The 22,327-nt window shown below is 41.8% G+C and overlaps 1 protein-coding gene across 20 annotated transcripts in view; it reads left to right on the forward strand.

Annotated features, from left to right (window-relative positions):
- Nucleotides 1-22,327, forward strand: part of RELL1 (RELT like 1) — a 74,190-nt gene that overhangs the window by 18,377 nt on the left and 33,486 nt on the right. For 5 of the 20 annotated variants that reach the window (XR_005225210.2, XM_043544532.1, XM_037897947.2 and 2 more), the window contains exons 4-6: nucleotides 2,261-2,318; nucleotides 4,992-5,231; nucleotides 12,019-12,202. Coding sequence is in view for 15 of the 20 variants with exons in the window: in XM_043544532.1 (XP_043400467.1) it covers nucleotides 2,261-2,318; nucleotides 4,992-5,231; nucleotides 12,019-12,199 (479 nt within the window). In the remaining 5 variants the exon portion in view is untranslated. Of the gene's footprint in view, nucleotides 1-2,260; nucleotides 2,319-4,991; nucleotides 5,232-12,018; nucleotides 12,203-12,571; nucleotides 14,863-17,321; nucleotides 17,356-18,047; nucleotides 22,263-22,327 lie in introns of those variants that run through there. The other 15 variants (XR_006290147.1, XR_006290148.1, XR_006290150.1 and 12 more) reach the window with 8 other exon arrangements.

The following is a 22,327-nucleotide window of genomic DNA, read 5'->3' on the forward strand; positions in this document are numbered from 1 at the left end:
CAAAAGTTGTACCAATAAAAGATATCTCACCCATCTTGTCTAATATCCTGGAACCAACACAGCTAAAACACTGCAAACTTACTTTTCCTGTCATTAAAAATAATAGAAACTTAGCAGTCTTTGCAAGAGCCTGAATGTTCTTATTTTTAAAAGGAGAAGATAAAAGAACTAGCTTGTTCGCTTAATGGTAATGTCAAAGCCTATTTGGGAGCATTTAAATACTACCATCACACTGACTGGCTTGGAATGGTGGGGCAGGTTCCGACTACTGCACATGTGTGACTGAGGCAAAGGTTTTCAGCAAAGTAGGGAAAACAGGACAGCAGCACCGCTGTTTACTTTGTGATGGATGTATCTAAACAATGGAAAAGTAAATGTTTGGAAGGGGGAAAGAATGCTGAGCAGCTATGCAGCCATGTTATGTAAGATTTTCCCCCTGTAACATCACTTCGCATTCTGCCTGCTTGGCCAAACAAAGGGCTAGCTGATTAGGAAAATGTTTCTGTTTTGTTTTCAAATTTTGTATTTTGCATTTGTGTAATTTAGATACTTAAACACTAAACTGAGTCCTCTGAGGACAAGTATTTTGGATTTATTCAATAAAATTGGTTTAGAAAGAGGTGGTAGAAGAATTTTAAAAAAAAAACCTGCTGAAAAGGTACACTAAGTGGTTTATTGAAGAGTTTTAACAATATACCAAAATGTAGAACCCCCTGAATATTTTATATATGTGCAAGCAGTATATATCTGTATCTCCACCCTTTCCATAAACACACCATATATGAATGTTTCAATGTGTGATCGTATATACATGTTAGAAAATTGAAGTAAACACTCTACTTTATTTCAAGTTAGTTAATACATAGTCAAAGGTACGTAAGGACAGAGGCTTGCTTGTAGCTTGGCTTGCAGGGGAGCAATGAAGTAGAGTGGCTGTCCGGCCAAAACAGGAGAGTGGTGCCTGTGTAGCATTCTTCTCTGTAACATTGATGGAATCTGCTCTTTGCAACATCACACAATTGGGATTACATGGGTTTTTAGAGAGTTGTAGGACCTTAATCAGGGAGTAGCTGCTATGTATTGAACTGCTCTTCTAGGAGTTTCTCCCAGTGTAAATTTATGTACAAGTTAAGACTGCCCTTAGACCATTAACTTCTCCTTTGTGGCATCCAACCTGCAGTGTATAGCTGAACTAGTGATCCAGTAGCAGTACAGCTCTAGGAATATGCTAAATGCAATGCAAAGGCTAGTATCTATGTGGCTGTCCTGGAAGCGAAGGGAATTGGATCAGATTTTCCTTTGGAAACTTGGGCTGTTCACAGTTGAAGGGTTGTAGCTCCTGGCCTTTTCTGTACATTCATAAATACCCTGAAGAGAGAATGTGGTGGCTATTCAGAATTCACTTGTTTATAATTGGAATACTTTTTTTGTGGAGGTTGGGAGTAGCTGGCCCTCAATATGTTGCTTTGAATATGTGATCTGTCTATAATTCTTAAGTTGTAGTGTACTTAAGGTTGTGTAGTACTAGTGTGCACTGTTAAACAGCTGCTTATTTTACCAAAAGGCAGCTTTATTTTAATGGTGGCTGAAATGTTGCCTTTGAGATCCATCCAAATAATTAAATATTCATTAACTCTACTAATCTTTGACTTGTGGCCTGGGAGTGCTTTTTAGACAAGGTTATCAGTTTGGTAGATTGTATGCATGGTATTAAGCATGGCAAGCATTCTCATAACATGGACAGTAATATATGTGCTTTGTATTGGGACTGAGATATGTGTTCTATAGCAAGAGTAACTTTACCTTCTCAATTATAAACTCCTATAAGTTTTTAAATAAATCAGCATTTCATAGAATCATAGGTCTGGAAGGGACCTTGAGAGGTCGTCTAGTCCAGTCCCCTGCACTCATGGCAGGACTAAATGTTATCTAGACCATCCCTGGCAGGTGTTTGTCTAACCTGCTCTTAAAAATATTTCATCATATAGATTTATTTTGTTTGCATGCAGATTTTTTTATTTGTTGCCTTTGGCAGCTTACCTTTTGGAGATTCCATAATGCAGACTTCTCTGGTCTAGATGGAACTAAATTCAGAGCCATTCAGTTCAGCTCGTGAGATTGCTGTTAATGCACCTTTGCTAAGTGGATTCTGGGTCAAAATTAGAATCTTCAGCTTGCTTACTTTTTACTATCTTTTTTTGGTTATACAAGGACATAGCAACAGATTTCTTCTAACAATTTCTGTTTATGCTCTTTGCAGCAAATGCTGATATGTTAAAGGCCATGGTGGCAGATAACAGTGTGTGTGATCCTGAAAGGTAAGACATTTCTATTTTAACTCTGTATATTTCCTCTGCTATGTCAAGATGTACCCTACCAATGATTCTATGTTAATTAAAACTGAAATCTCAGTGAAATTGCAATCCTTTAAATGCTATTATGATAACTGAAAGTTTGTTCACTCTAGTTTTAGATTCAAGAACATTCAGTAGCAGTCATTTGGGAGCTTAATCACAGGGATGCTACTTCAAAGAAGCAGTTACTCTTTTTTTTTAAACAAAAAATGCATACGTTCTTGTCACACTACTCCTGTAAGTTTATGTAGAGTCCATTTTTATCAAAACTGGAAATGTACATTTGATTTCATAAAAACAAGGTATCTATATCTCTTATTAGAAAAATACAGATTGCCACAAGTTGCTTTACTTGTTAATCAGGTTTTTTCTATTCTTTTGCTCTCACTTGCCTGAGTCATTGGTTGAAAAGAAAATATTTTGATTTCATTGTCTTATTTTTCTCTGATTCACTGAGATTTCCTTTCTCTTCTGAGAGAAACTTTTTTCTGAGGAACTTTCAATTCTGTGTGTATGCATTGAGATTTACAGTAGAAGTCTATCATACCGGGGATTGAAAATTGACAGTAGCTCATAGTGCCTTTACACACTTGTTTAATTCTTTAAAAGAAGGCTAGGGCTTGAAAAACTAATCCAACACTTAACAGCTAGAGAACTAACCCAGATTGCTAGAGGCTGATCTGAAAGATGAGAGGGGAAGAGACAGTAGCTTTCTAGGGGCTTGATTTGTACAAAACTTGACTTCAAAAAAATACACATCTTTCTTTTTTCTTAGAATATTTGTTCTGTTGTAAATGTGCGTATACTTTGGGGTAGTATACACAGTTTTATGTGCCAATATAACTATATATGTTTTAGAAAATGAGAGAGTTAAAGTGGAACAACCCTTCTTAGGCCTTGTCTACACTGGCAAGTTTCTGTGCATTAAAGCAGCTTTCTGTGGTGTAACTACCGAGGTGTACACACACTGCCAAGTCACTTAGTGCACAGAAACTCCTCAGTTGCAGCGTTGCCAAAAAACCACCTCGACAAGTCTCTTGTCGTAAACCTTACAGCGCAGAGGGTCCAGTGCTGTATTGGCAGTGTAAACATATTACAGTGCAGAAAACAATCAGTTGGCCTCTGGAAGTGTCCCCTAATCCCTCAAGTGGCTGCTATGCTCATTGTTTTGAACTCTGCTTCCCTGGAGACATGCGCCCCTCCCCTTTCAAAGCTCCATTTCTGACAGCCCTTACATGCTGTGCTGATCTGCTCTAGGACACACAGCAAGCCATTAATGTGGTAATTCTTGTGCTGTTGAACACAGGTAGGTGGGTGTGTGAGTGTGAGAGAGAGAGCTGTGCAGAAAGCCCAGGGAGGGAGGCGGGGGCTGATGTCGGAGTTTCCCCCTCCCCCGTCTCAGCTCTGGTTACTTCCTGCCGCTGTCTGAACTTACAAGACAGTATGCTGACGCACTCTGTCCCCCAAAACACAGTCTCTCTTCCCCCGTCCGTATACACACACACACTCCATGTCGCACTCTGCCCCTCCCCCCCTTTCAGTTGAAAAGCAGCTGACAATTTAGTAGGATGCCCATGGAACAACAGGATTGGAAAACCTGCATTATGTGACGCTGTGCCTGCCCCATGAGGCATTGCAAACCCCTCCCAAAGCACCCTGCAGCCAGTTGCACAGTGGAATAACTACCACAGTGCACTGCTCTCTTTGCCATTGTAAGAGCTGCTAACGTAGATGGACTCCACCGTCACAAGGAGTGGTGTGGACATGCAACAGCAGTTTAATTCTAGCGCCTTAATAAAAGTGGTATAACTTGTTGTGCAGAAACTTGCCACTGTAGACATACCTTTCTTGTGGATGCAGTTGTACCAGTCTCTAAAGGTGCTTGTGTCTGTACTGATAAAACATGTTTAACTGTATCAGCACCGATATAAACACCTTTAGGCTGGTACAACTGCATCCATGCTGAAGAGGGTTGTTCCACTTTTAATTATACCATTTTCTAAACAAATATAATTATAGTGGTACAAAGCCTGTGTGTAAATCAGCCCTCTGTATGCATTATTTACACACTTTGTTCTTTCTCCTTCATTTTACCTCCTAATTTACTTGGAGCAATTTTTTGAGGAAAATATCTTCGCAATCTTGAGAGATGTCTGTTTTCAAATATGGGCCAATTTCAAAATAATCTTGTGTGATGATGCAGGAGTGTGTGGTTGAGTTAAAATTTGAACAACTAAATGGTTTTGGCTTCTCTGACTTTTCACAAGAGAAAATGAAGATGTATATGTGAATTTGCAAAACTGCCTTTTTTGTGGTGGGGGGTGGTGGTGTCTGCTGGTGCTCTTCTCTCAGTAAAAGGGGAGGGGGGGCGGAGGGAGAAGACTGGAATAAATTGTTGACTTTTCCACACCAGACTAATGTATCTTTTTGTCAGCTAAAACTACCTTCTGTGAGGGGGAAAAAAATCAACAACCTAAATTTAACACTAACTGGATACAACCTTAGGGTATGTGATCAGAGAATAAGGTGGGACGATTATTTAAATTTAAAGAAACTGGCAAGCTATTTCTAAGAACAACAATTATATGTAATTAAAGTTAAACATTGTTAATTTTTTTGTTTTGTTTTTAAAAATAGCCCCGTGTCTCCTAACACTCCAGGCAGTCCTACAAGTCCAGGCTCTCCTTTGTCACCAGGTGATACTCCATCAAAACATAACTGTCATGGCCGTCACTTGCATACTGTTGGGGGAGTAGCAGAGAAGGATGTTTGTACTCGCTGTAGTCACAAAAGATGGCATCTTTTAAAGCCAACCAACAAATCTAAAGAACAAAGAAAAAGCCGACAAGGAGAAGTTACAGTACTTTCTGTGGGAAGGTAAGACTGTTCTGTTTTGTTTCATGCTTTATTTACATGTTATCTCGTCTGACTCTTACTGTTGGATTAGTTATATGCTGCTACCACCTACTTCTGTAACGATTCTTACCACAACCCAGCACATGGATTTTTCTGAATTGCAAGACTGTAATTAACTTTCAAGGCATTGTTTTACTTCCCTAGGCATCAGATATCTGACCTGTAAATCCAAACTTTGTCAATTCACTAGTTCTCTTTTTTGATCAGATGTTTTTTTATTGGGATTTGGATAAGCATATTGGCAAGTGAAAGAATTTTAATGATTAATTTGTATTACCATTAGTGTCTGGAGCCCTAGTCACGGACCAGGACCGCATTATGCTAGATGCTGCCCAAATGCAGAATAAAAAGACAGCCTCTGCCCCAAAGAACTTACTTTAGTCTAAGGCCTGGTCTACACCTAAAACTTAGGTCATTCTAACTACATTGCTCTGGGCAATGAAAATTTTCATTCCCTGTGTGATGTAGTTATGTTGACCTAACCCCACTGCAGATGCAAGATGGAAGAATTCTTCTGTCAATCTAGCGACCACCCATCGAGCGATGGAAAAACCCCCTTCTGTCACTGTAGTGAGCGTCTATGCTACAGCACTGTAGCTGCTCCTGTGTTGGTGTGCTGTTGAAGCACTTGCAGTGTAGACACAGGGCATGGCTACACTTGCAGATGTAGAGCGCTGTGAGTTAAACCCGCCTTCGTGGAGCGCAGTTGGGAAGGCGCTGCAGTCTGTCCACACTGACAGCTGCAAGCGCACTGGTGTGGCCACATTTGTGGCACTTGCAGCAACATTGGGAGCGGTGCATTATGGGCAGCTATCCCACAGAGCACTTCTTCCCATTCTGGTGCTGTCCCTTGTGAGAAGGGGGCAGGGGAGCGGGGCATTCTGGGTCCTGTCCCACGCCCCGTGATGCATCGGTTCGCATCCCAGCATTCCCTTTGCTTCCGTCCACATTTGGCTTCATCTTTCAACGTTTTTTGTACTGCGCGCTCTGTCTTCCCTTTCGGTCTGCAGGAATGGAGCCCGAACTGCTGAGGAGTATGCTGGTGAGTCTCGTCAGCATGTCACGTTTGGCAGTCGAGTTATTCCTTATGATCCAAAGTGACAGTGAGGGCTCTGATGATATTGACTCGAGTAACGCATATGACACCAGCTTGTGGCATTCATGGACATGCTTACCACTGTGGAACTCTGCTTCTGGGCTTGGGAAACAAGCACTGAGTGGTGGGATCACATCGTCATGCAAGTCTGGGATGACGACTTTCGGATGAGAAAAGCCACTTTCATGGGGCTGTGTGAGGAGCTCACCCCAGCCCTGCGGCGCAAGGACACGAGATTGAGAGCTGCCCTGACAGTGGAGAAGCGGGTGGCTATTGCAATCTGGAAGCTGGCAACTCCAGACAGCTACTGATCGGTCGCTAACCAGTTTGGAGTGGGGAAGTCGCCCGTTGGAATCGTGTTGATGCAAGTTTGCAGGGCCTTTAATCCCATCCTGCTGAGAAGAACCATGACTCCGCGTAACATGCATGACATTGTGGATGGCTTGGCACAAATGGGTTTTCCTAACTGCAGAGGGGTGATAGATGGGACACATATTCCAATTCTGGCACCAGCCCACCTAGCCTCCGAATACGTTAATCGGAAGGGGTATTTCTCGATGGTTCTCCAGGCACTTGTGTATCGCCGTGGGTGTTTCATTGACATTAACGCAGGCTGGCCCGGAAAGGTGCATGATGCATGCATCTTTCGGAACACTGACCTGTTCAAGAAGCTGCAAGCCGGGACTCTTTTCCCAGACCAGAAGATCACCGTAGGGGGAAGTCAAAATGCCCATTGTGATCCTTGGAGACCCCGCTTACCCTTCAATGCCGTGGCTCATGAAACCCTACACAGGGAGCCTTGACAGCAGCAAGGAGCGGTTCAACAACAGGTTGAGCCGGTGCAGAATGACTGTGGAGTGTGCTTTTGGCCGTTTAAAGGGCCGCTGGCGCGCTCTCTGTATGGGAAGCTGGACTTGGCCGATGACAGCATCCCCACGGTTATATCTGCATGCTGTACCCTCCATAACATTTGTGAAGGGAAGGATGAAAGATTCACTCAAGCATGGAACTTGGAGGTTCAACACCTGGAGGATGAATTTGAACAGCCAGGAGCAGGGTTATTAGAGGGGCCCAGTGTGGGGCTGCAAGGATTAGGGATGCCTTGAGGGAGCAATTTGAGGCTGAAAGCCGCCAGTAATGTCTGGTGCCCTGCACAGGAGTGAAGTTCAGTGGTTCCAATGTTAGTAGGAATTTGTTTTTGCTACGCTGACTTACCTTAGCCCAAAAAAGAAACAGGCACTGCATCTTTTACTTTATGCAATAATAAAAAATGTTTTCAAAGCCAAAAAATCCATTTATTGAAAAGAAAATTCATTTGTTGAAAAGAGACACAACTGCTTGGGAAACAGAAAGGGAAAGGGTTTGGGGAACGGTACAATCACAGATTTGCCTATGTCCTGTCTGGAGTGCTGTGCAATGAGTGCTGCACTTCAGGATGGCTATACTGCATGGTGATGGGGGTTGAGTGCAGTGGGTAAGGGTCGTAGTTTTCAGGGCTGGGTGGTGAAGCTACAGGTGTTGGAGGCAGTGGGTGGCAGTAAGAACCTGGATGTTGAGGAAAGTGGGCTGGAGGTGACATGGGGGCAGAAGGGAAAGAGTTTTGGGACAAGGGCTGCGGGGGGGCGGGAACGGCGTGGTAGTGCTCCTCCTGCGTTGCTACGAGCGTCTGAATCGAGTCCGCTTGGCGCTCCATGATGCTTAGCAGCCGCTCCATGCTTTGGTGCCAATGATCCGCATTCTGCTGGTGGACCCTCCTTTAACTCTCCCGCCACTCCTGCCCTTTTTGATTTTCATTCTTTGAATGCTGCATTACTTCACGCAACATGTCTTCCTTCCTTCTACGTGGCCTCTTCCTGATTCTTTGGAGTCTTTCGGCTAGTGATAACACGGATGGCTGAGATCTCAAGGTTGCATCTGTAAAGGCAAAATGCAACACTTAACAGAGGCAGCATTGTTCACACCAGACAGAGCAATGATTAAGGATTAAGCATACTTAAGGGCAAGCACAGTATACACAATAGCATAATTTGCCCGTTCCAAAGCGAGAGCGCACAACCCACGGGAGCTCCAAAATGGTGAGTAAGCACACGGTCAGGTGTGACTGATTGTTTCACAGCTGTACTGTCCTCTGGGTTTCTGTGCCTTTGGGGAGCCAACAGCGGCCGGAGGCCCCTATACTGAACACTGTCCCCACATTTTCCTCAGGAGTTCGTCCTGGAAGGTCTCTTGCTTCTGAGGAAGCAAGGGAGGGTCGTCTTCTGCAATGTGGCTTTCACCTTGGCCCATATGCAGCTTGCCTGTGTGCAGCAATGGTCCCCTCGCCCCTCACGGCACGGTGGCGTGGACAAGTTAGCCTGACTGGGACAAGGACCACAGTGGCTCTCCCGAGAAACCTGCACAAGCGCATTGCCCAAGTTCTGGATGAGACCCTTGAAGAGATCACTGAGGCCGATTACTGCGATGTGAGAGAGCACATCAACACCTATTCCGCATCTAGGCATGCATGCAGCCCTAACCCTCCTCGCCCCAAGAGCCGCACCAAATAACTTCCTTCCCAAAATAAAAGCCACTTACCGGGAACCTCCTTTGGTGTTTGTCCTTCCCCAAGCAGTGGCTGCTGTGACAGGCTACCTTCCTCCTGGCTTGAGAACAGCTCCTGGCTGCACGCATCTAGGGATTCCGGGGTATATTCCTCCATCTCAGCACCCTTGCTCCCACTTTGCTCCTCCTCCTCCTCCCTTGTTGCACTGGGCTCTGAAGTGTCCATGGTGGTCCCCGGAGTGGAGGTGGGGTCGCCCCCAAGTATCATGTCCAGCTCTTTGTAGAAACGGCAGGTCGCGGGGGCAGCACCAGAGCGGTTGTTTGCCTCACGGGCTTTGCGGTAGGCATTCTGCAGCTCCTTCACTTTAATCCTGCACTGTAGTGTGTCCCGGTCATGGCCCCTTTCCATCATGTCCCTTGATATCTGCCCGAAGGTATCATAATTCCTATGGTTGGAGCCCAGCTGGGACTGGACAGCTTCCGCCTCCCAAACACTGATGAGGTCCAGCAACTCACCATTGCTCCATACTGGGGCTCGCCTGGCGTGTGGAGGCATGGTCACCTGGAAAGATTTGCTGAGAGCACTCCACACATGGTTGAGCAAACAGGAAAGGATTTTTCAAAATTCCCAGAGAATTTAAAGGGCCTGTCTGACAGTTGGTCACCTGAGGGCCGTGTAGTAGAGTTCAAAGTGATGACCAGAGTGGCTAGCACAGGCATTGTGGGACACTTCTGGAGGCTGATCAGAGCGCACTATAGGACCAGGGTGTCCACACTGGCACTGCGGCGCTCCAGCGGGGGCGCACATTATTCCACTCACCAAGGTGGAGTACTAGGAGCGCTGTAGCTACGGAGTCAGAGCGCTCTACGTGCCTTGCTAGTGTGGATGGGCAGTGAGCTAGTGCGGCCGGGGCTTCTTTATTGTGCTGTAACTCGCAAGTGTAGCCAAGGCCATAGTCTTAAGTGTAAGACAAAAGATGACAGATGGGGAAGTACAAGGAAACAGTGAGACAGTGTTGGTCAGTGGTCTCAGCACATCATCAATATAACCATTGTCATGTTTTTTTGTCGGCCCTGTAGAAAAGGAGAGTTTGAAGGAGGAGGATGAGCTATTTTGCAGATATTTTATATGGAGCTCCTCCCAAGTGTGAAGGGACAGCATGGGAAAATGCACTAAGATGCTTATTTGAATATTTAACAAGTGGGCAATGGGCTGATTGGAGGTGTGATCCAACACCTTGGTAATGAATGAGAATTGATAGGGTGGGGATAGGCTATGAAAGAGTCTGAAAGTGAAAGCAAGTAGCTTATATTTCTTGGGAGAGAGAAATGGGAGCTAGTGGAGGGATGCATAGAGAGGGGAGACGGGATGCAAAGAGAGGTCAAAGCAATGGGAGAGGAAAATTACCTTTGCAGCAGCATTGTGAATGGATATGACTGAGGCAAGATCTAGTATGTAATTAGAAACTGTATCGTAAGACATACACCTCAGAGGGCTGAATTAAGACTGCACAGAAACCTGCATTTCCTATCTTTTGAGTGCTTGACTTTACAACCATAATGTTCTCTGTGTGTGTGTGTGCATGCGTGCGTGCTGCTGGTTTTTATAAATGCAAACTTAGACAGAAATTCTATGATGTGGCATTGTATCAACACACGTGGGTCATCAGCAGTGTCTGCTACGTGGAACTTTGCTATTCGAGCACAGTGACTGTTGTCATTCTCTGTGTGGAGGGGGAAGAGACACTTTACCAGAGGCTTTCACAGATGTTTTCTGACACCAACGGAATAATGAGATTTGGGAATCATGGGTTCCACCCCAGTCTCTGAGAGGGAGTCATGTTCCCTGTGATAACAGACCTGTCTGCCCATTCTGCGCACACAGACCCCCCTCCCCCTCCCGCCAGCTTGACCCCTTCTGCTGTGTCCCCTCCAGCCTGGCCTTTTCTAAGTCCTAACTTTTGCCCACCACTGGCTCCTCATCCTGTTTTCTTCACCTAGCTATGTCACCACTCCTCAGGCTTCCCATCCTAGTCACAACCTCTAAACGGAGCAAGGAGTTTAAAGTACCACCTCCCAGAAGGCACAAAATGAGGCCTAAAGACCTGTGCCTTGCACTAATCTGCTGTTGTCATGAAATTCTTGATGGGTCCCCATAGTTTAATAACATTCAGGTTTATACTGAGTCTTTGGAGCTTCAGGGTTCCAGCACACATGTGTGCATATTACTCCCTACCTCCCACACTTAGGTGGGGAAGTCTACAAGCTCCAAATTTCCCTCATAATGTTTTTTTTAATGGATGAATGCCTCCACCATCATAGGAACCACAGAAGACCTGGACTCAGGTTCTTCCTCTCATCTGCTCATGTGCATAGCATGTTGACATGAGTATTTGCAGTTTAGTGCTTGGATTGCACATGGACCCTGATGTCTGTGATGTTGTATGTCTGATTGTTTACGCTTCCTTTGAGGGGATGGAAATGGAAGATGCTTAAGGAGCACAATAAAGTGAATTTCACTTCAGCGTGGGCTAATATGGTTAATATGTTCTTTTTAATCTAGTCAAGGACACTAATGAATTATACTTTGCCTCATAGCCAGGTGGCTTTAAAATTTTGTGATGTGGAATTTTTTAAAATCCCTTCATAGTGTGAGTAGAAATCCAAAGCTGTGGATCCAGTAACACAACTGCCTAAAAAGAAAGCAAGAATTACAGATAGATCCTCATTCTTTTAACTTTCTTTACGGTAAGTATCAAATACAGAAGATGCAGTTTTCCCTCTTGTTTCAGTTTTTTTGGCTTTTGGACTATTCATGATTGCTCAACCAATAGTGTAGTCTTGTTTTAAAATTAAAGATCTTGTTTCTTTTTCCAATACAGGTAGGTATGGTCCAAACACTAGAGTCTGAGATAGGAACTCCCAACTTTAGACTTCCCTCCTGCTGTATTCTTGGAAAGCCCCTTTTAAAATATCTTGTTTTCTATCTATATACTTGCCTCATTGGGATGTTGAAGATTGATTAACCAACCTATCCTAAGTGGGTTCTTGGGATGTTGAAGATTGATTAACCAACCTATCCTAAGTGGGTTCTTGTATTGCTTGTTTCAGATTTAGAGTCACAAAAGTAGAGCACAAATCTACATCCAAAGAGCGTAAAAGCTTGATGTCTGTTAGTGGTGTTGAAGGTGTCAATGGAGAAGTGCCTGCCACACCTGTCAAACATGGATCACGAGAAGTTCCTGCCACACCTATCAGACAAGGAGCAGGAGGGAGAACTGGCACAGAATAACAGGTGGGTGTTGAAGATTATAGACTGACATGGAAAGTGGGATCTGGTGAGAGGGTCAGATATATTCTCACTGATTTCTTTTGTTAAGATGTTAAATATGTGGCTATCCATATTCTAACACACATTGGTTAATTATAAAATGTCACAAAGAGAAAATATATCTACAAAGATGTATACACCAACTTTCAGTTACCTTGTCAAGTCTAACCAGACTCTTACCCAATTATTTATTTATATTCTATATTTAAGGTTTAAATTGAAATAAAATCCATTTATCTTTTATTGTCGCTTCCACAATCCAAAGAATGAAGAGGTGTAAAAGAACATCTGTATTTACTCATTTTCTCTGTAAATTATTTGATTTCATTCCAGGTGCTGGTGAGGACTATGTCCTCAGTACAAAAAACACTATCACAACTAGCACTAACTGGAAAATACTTGGGCAGTCAGCAGAGTCATAAAGCACTGAATGGGCATGGAACCAAACTTATTTATAATGGTGGCTGTTAAAAGACTTGCAGATCACAGCCTCACAGGAATATCTGAGATGTCTGTTGTTTCCTATAGTTTAAGTGCTGCAGTTATTGCTTCTTGTATCAAATGGTGCCATAACTGTGGAATCTTGGATACCTCTGAATGGTGCACATACCTTGTTAGGAGCACCATTTCAAATTTTGGTCGGGGTGGGGAGGCAATTTTAACCATGATTCCAAGGGCTACTTAGGCACCTGAAAACTTTTTTTTTCCAGATAATAACTTAGAAATTAGCTGACAAGAGCCCTGTAACTAATTCCTATATAAAGAAAGAAAAAAATACATACGAATGCCAATTAAAGCCATATTTAAGTTTATATTTAAATTTAGAACAATAAGGAGATAATACAGCAAGATATTCCCAATCCCAAAATTGGAATAGATCATCTGACTTTTGGAAGCATCCTACTAGGACAAGTCTCCATGAGTTTATATTACACCTACCTGGGATTCTAGGGGTGTTACTCTAGTACAAATAATAAGACTAGAAACTGACTTTAAATGGGAGTGAAACTGACATTTAAAAGTCACTTTCTCTTCTGTTTAAAGGCTATTTACTTTCCAGGAGGCTCTTAAACACAACACTGCAATGATTGAGTTGTAGTTCTCACAGGAGAATATGTAAAACCAAACACCAAGAAAATTGCACATTTTAAAGTTTGAGAAAAAATAGTCTTGTTTATTATTTAAAGTTTGTAGATATGTTTTTAAAGTTCCAGTCTGTGTTGAGATGCTGTACCTCAGTTCTGATTGCTGTAAAATGGGAATAATATTTGCCTGCGTGCCATATGGAATTATAAGGATTAGATTGAGATCTGTGGGACAGGAACTGAGCCTTCTTAGTGGTTTGTATGGTGCTTAGAACCACTGCGGACTTCTCCTGATTTAAGGACTTTGGACACTAGTGTAACATTCATCAGCTGTTGAGATGCCTGCTGGTGGTAGCTGAAGGGGACTTACCTGGTGGGTGGGATGTCAGTGGAGTACAGGTCGAAATCTGTGTTGACCAGCAGCACAGACCCAGTGAGCTCAGCACCTGCTGGCAGAATTTGCAGCGCAGCATGGGAACACACCTGTCCTTGAAGCTGCACCCACTAGTGGACATGATGGCTCTGGACCAGAAGGGTCTGTCTCCGACCTTTTCCCAGGAAGAGGTGAGGGCGCTTCCTGCTTCTCTGAGGGCAAATGGATCCCAAGACCCACTTATCTGCTCCTAGCCCCCCCATCCTTCTTCAGCTCCCCTTCCCTCAGGATCCTTGCCCCGGGGTCTGTTCCTCCTCACTACTCCCTCCCTCAGTTCACAGCCCTATGCCCTCACCTCTCCCTTCCTGTGGAGATTGACTCCCTTTTCCCACCCCACTGTACCCCTTCCCTCCCCAGGCTCCAGCATCCCTTGCTCCTTCTGTCCTTCCCACCATCACCACAGGGGACTCTGTGCTCCCTCCTCACCACTGGAGACCCTCTGCTTCTTCCCCCCAACCACCACTGGGGACCCTGTGCTCCCTCCTCCCACCCTGACTGACCCCTTCCTTGCCTGCTCCACCCCTAGGGGCCCTGCTTTTCCCAGGGGCCAACCCCCTTCTCTTTGCCTTGGGCCAGTTAAGTTGTCTGTGTCGGTCCTGCTGTCATTTGACCCCAGTGGGCTAGGCTGTGCGAGCCCCTCATCTTCCAAGCTTTCAGACTCAGTTTGAATCCCTATCCTTGCATCCCATTGGAAGAGAGCGGCTGCTGATTAGAGGAGGGGGCGGGATGGGTGAGCTACCACAGTGTAGAAAACTGACTGCGGGAGCCAGAGGACCCTGGCTCCTGAAGGAGGGGAGCTAGGTGCATGTCATGGCAGGTAAGAGCTCCGCCTGGGGCTGGGGTGTGTGCCATGAGCAGACCTCCAGTATGAAACGGGTTGAAATGGTGCCCCTGCTTGTGTTGGTAGCTCTTGGCTTTTTAGTGGCTATTGCTGCAATGACCTACATAAAGTGACCTACAAAGGACTTCCATTTAAAAACTGGACTTTGCCCTTTTTGCTTTCTTATGCGGTAAAATGGTAGCTTGAACACTTTTTTTTTTATTTTAACTTTTTAAGTGTTTTTTCTTGCTTCCCATTAGAGTCGATCTCTGCCAGCTAACCTGAGGTGATAACTTGATTCTATACTAGGGATTAACCTTGATTCCTTTTCCTAGTCTAACCAAACTCTCAGTTCTCATCTTTGTTTCTTGACTCGGACTCTTGTTTCACTGGTTCTCCTGTCTCCATAAAGTCTTCCAGGATAAGACATGGTTGGGAACACTTAACGTGCATGCAGGATTTTTAAGTTTTGTGTTTAATAAAAAAGAAATCCAGGCTTTCTAATATATCTCATGAAGCAGCAAGAAAAGGACATACAACATTAAAGTAAAAATTGAGTTCCAGTACATTTGGAAGGTTACTATAAAATAGTCTTATTTCAAACCTATACAAAACGATACAGAAGACATGTTTTGTATTTCTTTAATCTTTTTGATAGCATAAAACTTGATAGTTTTGCGACTCCATTTGTTAAATAAAACAGTATTGCTGCATATTACCTGAGCTGCTTTCTAAAATTTACTGTATCTTTTAAATTTAAAAATAGACTGTACTCTAGGAATGCATGATATTGCTATAGCTTTGCGAGAAACTTTGAATGTCCATCTAAGGCAACCTTGTGTGTATTGTAGAATCTCCCATAGGATTTAAGTGGTTGCTCGCTATTGAAACAGAAATAATGTGGGTAGTGGCGGAGGGACTCAGTGGAAACTTTTTTGTAAAGTTCATGCCAGTCTGATATAACTGTTTTGTAAATCATCTGGGAGAGAGCCTAATTCAGTGTTAGGCCATAATCAGGTCTTGACTGATGGCTAAAACACTTTTCCCTAACATAGTTATAGATCCCTGTTTTTTTCTGTTCATACTGGCAAAAAGCTGTTCTAATATAAATTGAATCAAAATCCTATTTCACAGTTGTGTTTAAGAAAATTGAAGCAATAGTAACTTCAGGAATGTAACCTATATATTCCTTTTATCTCCTAAGAAAATATCCTGACTTACTGAAACTGAACAGAGATAGGTGCCTGTTCAGAGTTTTTTGTCACTGCAGCCAGTAAACATATGTTGATGAAATACATTCACATCTAGAGAATTTTGACCCTGATCCTCAGCTACAGTAAAAGGACTTCATGCAGTTGCAGGACAGGGAGGCGCAAAGGCATTGTAAAAGCTATGCACCAGCTGCCCACAGCATGAAGGGGACATTTCTGGCTGCTCGAGATCACTGGGATATGGCAGAGGCAACTCTGTGCCCTGACATCAGCTGCAGGGTTTGGGCTGGTGTAGGGGCTGTTGCAGCATCGCTGTGCCACTTGAGGATTCCTGTATGCTGGGGGCATTCCTGCTTTAGGGCAGTTTTGTGCAGTATTGCCAACAGTTGCCCTAATATCCTTGAAGTTTTCCCTCTGCTTAAACTGCCTGTAGCCAGCATATTCTCAGCACTTTTTTGAAGTGAGCCCTGCAGTTGCACAGCTTAGGCTTGAGTGTCAATGCTGACTGCCTTCCTGGAAGTCAGAGTTTATTCCCAGCATAGCAATCTGTTCCACCAATTTAATTTATTTTGAAAGTAAAAGTTTACTTGGCATATAAGAAAAAAGAGAGAATAAAAACTTTTAAGCAGAATATAAACATAACTTGTCTAAATATTGCAGATAGCATAGCAAGCTCAGACCTTGCATTTGGATTGCAATCTATTGAATAAATAAGATAAAAACTTCACATGGTAGAAAGTTCAATATCTGTAGTTAGTGTCCTCCTTTCTCTTCTCCCCCTCCATTGAATTCCAGTTGCCCTGTGGAGCTTTTTCTAAGATGTTTAAAATTTGTGGTTAGCATGTTTGGACATTCTCGTCTGTTACCTTAAATGTAGACACATAACCACATAGTCTCCGTTACACCATATTTAATTAAAATCCTAAAAACCTTGTGTAACTTCTTCCCAATCTCCATTAATACAAAAAAGGCACCTACCCATTTCAAAGTATCCCTTTGAAGTTTAGCTATTTAAATTGAATACATGCCTGCTTCATCCTAAAACTAATTATGGAATCTGTTGTTATCTTTGACATTTTCTTAAAGGTGTCTTCACACTTGGTAAGGCAACTCCCATCCTTTCATGTATTTATATATTTTCCACTCCATGCATCTGATGAAGTGGGTTCTAGCCCACGAAAGCTTATGCCCAAATAAATTTGTTAGTCTCTAAGGTGCCACAAGGACTACTCGTTGTTTTAGCAAGTTAATTACTTTTCCACCCTCAGATAACTGTTTACTGGTTTCAGATTGACAGCTAACACAGTACTTTAGAGACAGTACTAACCTTACTAAATGAACAAGTGCAATTCATATCAGATAGTCCATGTGCTGCAAGAAAATGCTAATAATTTTTTACTATGGGAAAAAAAATCTATAAATCACAGTACAGATAAACCATAGATACAACCATAACAGGATGTATAGAAATCCAAAAGATAAGTAGGTATAATCATTGTCACACCCACTAATGAGTGTCATCTTAAACTTTCAGCACCAGAGCGCCACAGAGAAGTGATATAATTAAGGTAGATATATATGCTCTTTGAATGTCTTTTGTAATGGATTACCCACTTGGTAAAATTCTCATCTCTGCACAGGACAAGGTTAAAATTTTAAGAATGTGATTTTACATGTATGTAAAAAAAGGCAGTTTTCAAATTTTGAACATATAGAATCATAGGACTGGAAGGGACCTCAAGAGGTCATCTAGTCCAGTCCCTGCACTCAAGGCACGAATAAGTATTATCTAGACCATCCCTGACAGATGTTTGTCCAACCTGCTCTTAAAAATCCCCAGTGATGGAGATTGCACAACCTCCCTAGGCAATTTATTTCAGTGCTTAACCACTCTGACAATTAGGAAGTTTTTCCTAATGTCCAACCTAAACCGCCCTTGCTGCAATTTAAGCCCATTGCTTCTTGTCCTATCCTCAGAAGTTAAGAAGAACAATTTTTCTTGTTTGCCTCAGGTTTTCTGAGAACACTTAAGTTACTCTGATGTGCATTAAAATTTTAGCACAGGTAAATCTGACAGGTTCACTTAAAAAAAAACAAAAAACAAACTCACATTTATCTCTTTCCCTTTTTTAGTATAACTTCAGCTTTAAATACATAAATGAAAATTGTTCGTAATAAATAAAATGCACCCTAACTAGCATCAGCACTGTCACAGATTCTGTACTAGGGTGTGTGCTCTACTATCATTTTCTGACTCCAGTGTCTTTGCCATCACCAGATGACCTATTTATGCTAAGGCAACAAGGAGGAAGAGAAAACGCACTGAGAAGAGGAGAAGACACAGAGTAAGGAATGGAAATGAACACTAAAACTCATGTGACTCTTCTCTATAGGTTGACTTCCTAAAGTCTGTTAGAAATATTGATCTGTATTCTTGGTCGTTGTACTATGGATCAAGCAAATCTGAATTCTGTGGCAGGGCTCACCGTACATTCCTGTGCGTAGGTTAGTCATTCACAATCAGTTTGTTAAACCCGGTATAATGGAAAGGAATGCATACAGGGTTTTTTTTTTTCAGTTAATTGTAAGTTTACTTGTAAGGCATCTGCTATTGATTTAAAGTTCTGTTAATCTAAATACAAGGCAATTACTTACATTTGAGCATGCTGAAAAAAGCCTGCACACACTATTCACTATATTAAACTAATATCTTGTGCTATCTTCTCCAGTCTGAGGACCCTTCTCCCAAATTCTTGGTTGTCTAGACACTGGTGTGTGTTAGAGTAGCCTGTAAATTGCTTTAATCTGTCTGTTGCCAGTGACCTTATAGCAGCCAGGAATTTGCCAGATACAGGAACATTCCTGATCTTGCACTTTTTTCCTCACCAGAGCCCCTCTAGCTGGAATTAAGGGTGGCCTAGGAGCTCAATGATCAGGAGATCATTCAGTGACCAGTTAAGTTGGACTCCGGATTGTTTTGTGCACTCAAAGTGGTGCAGAGCAGCTCCAATATACCAGTGAATCAGGCCACTTGTCATGAGTGACATTCTGTTGCATTGTCAACAATGTACTTAAAGTAACTTTTGTAAAGGAAAACCAAGTCTGTCAGTTTTATTGTGGGGTAAATAGTTTTGTTTCTGTGCAATGGAGTTTTTAGAAGTGTGTTTGATAACGTTGCTGAAATTGAAAACTTAGGAGATGTACTATTATAGGAAATGTATTTATGTCACTGTAGCTCTTTATAGTTTCTGTGAAGGAATCTATGCAGGGGTAGGTCCTAAGCACTTCAGATTTGTAGCCAATAAAACATTTCCAGTCACTGACAGTGTTGCATCCTGTGGTCAGCAGCCTATTGGTTTGCCTTCATCTTACAAAGAAAAACGTATGTAACCCTTGGGGAAAGCAAAAGTTCTTCCACCAGAACTTCCTCACCGCTGTGTCCAAATTAAAATATTTAATTAGCTTAGCAATGTAAACAATGGAAAACGTAGGCAAGTTGTATTATATGGGAACAGCTTTATCCTTTATTTCCAAATAAGAAACTTATGGCATGGTGGCTGTCATGGTTACAGGGATAACAACTTTTGATCATTGTCTGGTCTCTGAGTATACCCCTCACCTCCTGAGCCTCATGTGTTTACTTCCCATGGGGTGGTGATTCTCCCCCATTTAGAGTGGGGCATTGAATCAAGCATGCTTATGCCAGCAGGTCCAACTACGTTCAGCACGTGCTGGTCTGTCTTTGGGAGCTTGTTACCAGTGGCAAATACAATGACCAAACAGCCTTCTGAAAACAAAAGTATTTTCTATTCTTAACAGTTAGCAGCAAAGTAAAACATGAGAGAGAGGATTTTTAAACAACAAAAGGCCTACATGCTGTCTGTCCTGTCTAAGCGCTTTCACTCTGCAAGAGGATTCTGGAAAGGCCTAGCTTTGTCAGACACCATGTTAGGTGTCTGTGGGTGTCAGTCTGTTTCCCCTGAACAGCTTCCTGATAACTACCTAACTGTTGGCCAGAGAATCTTTTTAACCAGTCTTCTCACATTCCTGTGCTTGGACTCTGCTGCTCAAAACCAATTTGGTGGGCTCCATTGGAGGTCAAGCCCACCTCTTCTGAGCCAATTGCCCTGCAATTGTCTCCACACACACATATACTTTTTGTTGAGGAATGTATTATCTTGAATCATTGTTTTGCCTTCCTACTTGTTTTTTTACAACAGCCTGCTATTAAACTAAGACAATATCATATAGTAAACTTGCCTGACAACAATCAAACATATAGCACACAATACAGTATTCAAATATTATTATAGAGCAGCCCCGTGTCCTTCAGAGTGTCTGTCTCTGAAAATAGGTACCCTCAATCCATTTGTGCCAACTATTAAGCCATAATATCAGTGTCCTTTCTTATATTCATATTTGAGTGTGACTCTCTGATACAAAATCAGTGACTGTTAAGCAGTGCTAATTGTTGTTTGTATCTACTTGCCATGATTACCACTTTGCCTTAGAAATGATGTGTTAATTGGGAGCATTTGTGATATTTTGGTAGACTTTGCTGTATAACAGAAACTGAAAAGTGACACTTTTGCTCTACTGCGTGCCTAACAAGAATACATATCAATCTGTAGCTTTAATGCGTGTCAATAGGGATTGTACTAAATCATGAGAAAACTATAAAGCAGTTTAATCTGCTTCACAAACTTCTTGTAAATGTCTTTGTAACTGATTCATGTTTTAAATAAATGCTGTGTTTTTGTAGCTGTGTCGGTCCGAGGATATTAGACACACAAGGTGGGTGAGGTTATATCTCTTATTGGACCAATTCTGTTGAGAGAGACAGAAGTTGGTCCAATAAAAGATATTACCTCACCCACCTTGTCTTTTTAAATGAATACTGTCCATCTTCTTTAGTCGGAGTAAGTGCTCTAATTTTTTTTCTTTATCTCTGAAAGTCAGGTTTCTCCATCAGCCCATGTATTAGTAATTATCAATATGTGTAACAGCAAAAGATTTTCCCCTGGCTATCATTTCACATGCCCCATAGGTTGCCACTTAAAGTTCAGGAATGAGGAATATTGTAGCAGTATTGCGAAGCCCAAATGTTCAAAAATCATGAGTTAGGCTCACCAAAAATCATGAGATTATGTAAAAATAATAGATTTGATGTTTGTTTGCCTTTTGCTCTTTGAGCCTTCAGGGTGCATTGGAGGTCACATATTGAAGCTTTCTCCCTAGCCATGGGGGCTAGAAACTTACTTTTTCTTTAAGAATGAAGGCTGAAATCATCACACATCCTTGACTCCAGGAGCTGGGGCTTAAGGAAAACAATTATCATGAGAGTTGGCAACACTGTATATAGGGAAGTTTACATTGCTGACTGTGCTCTACTTGATCCGTAGGTGGCAGATGTAGTCCAGACATCTCAGACCTACAAGAGAAACCAATTATTTTTGTCAATTCTAAATAAAATTAAGTCTTTTAACAAATGTTTTATTTACAGTTTTCAAGAACGGAGTTCCAAAAGTAACTTTTATCTGAGCCCGACTGCTATTTGGGAATAAATACAAAGATTTAATAGATTTTTCATTATTAGTGTAAATAAGATATCTTCCTTCACTCAGATTTAACTCAGACTACCAATATAATCTTAAAACTACTAAAAGATACTTAAATTGATAAATCCTTGGCCTACCGTGTTTTCCCCTTATGTTTGCAGATTTCACTCTTTTCATGAACAGCTCTACAGCATACTAAAATGTATGCAGAAGGAATTTAAATCGTGCCAGTATATTATTTTCAGAATTCCAGGATATCGTGAGAATAGGTAACTGAAGTATACGTATGTGACAGTATTTTTAATATTAAAATTACTGGATGAAAATGTGGACTCTAGAGTAAAAGTTGTTTTGTACTTACACAGCCAACTAAACAGTTGATTGTTTTGAATATGAAGATGCGCAATTGTAGAGTATCCCGAAATCTGAGATTTTATTCTGATGGGAGCACATTTTAGTAATATGTGGCTTAACACTGCGAGTAAATATGCTCAAAAGAGTGAAAATGTTTAATATATATGCTATTTTTTACTTAATTTAAAATTAGTTGCTATTTTGATTCCATTAGAAATATGCAAAATTTTTATCCAGTACCATTCAACATGTAAAATCTTATTAGTTGAGATTATCTAGTACTTATTTAACATGAATTTCTAATTATGTACATAAGGCTGATGTTTGTGGGAAGTAAAATGTGTATTGCCACTTTAGCAAAAAAAAATGTGGTAAATGTGTGATCTTATTACATATAAGTGGTACAAACATTGCCGTCATCAAAAAAACCAAATAAACCTAAACTTCATGAAGTCAGTTTTTCTTAATCTTGCACATCAACTGTATTTTTAACAATATGGTTTGTATAAGACTTTTGTACTACCAAAGTAGTAAAAAAATAAAATAATAAACTGATTCTTAAACTCCTGTGTGTTCCTGTTTTAAAAAACCTTAATTCTTAAAAATATATACATGCTGTGTATTTGTA

The sequence above is a fragment of the Chelonia mydas genome, chromosome 4 (genome assembly GCF_015237465.2).
Source record: "Chelonia mydas isolate rCheMyd1 chromosome 4, rCheMyd1.pri.v2, whole genome shotgun sequence".
NCBI classification, from domain to species: Eukaryota; Metazoa; Chordata; order Testudines; family Cheloniidae; genus Chelonia; species Chelonia mydas.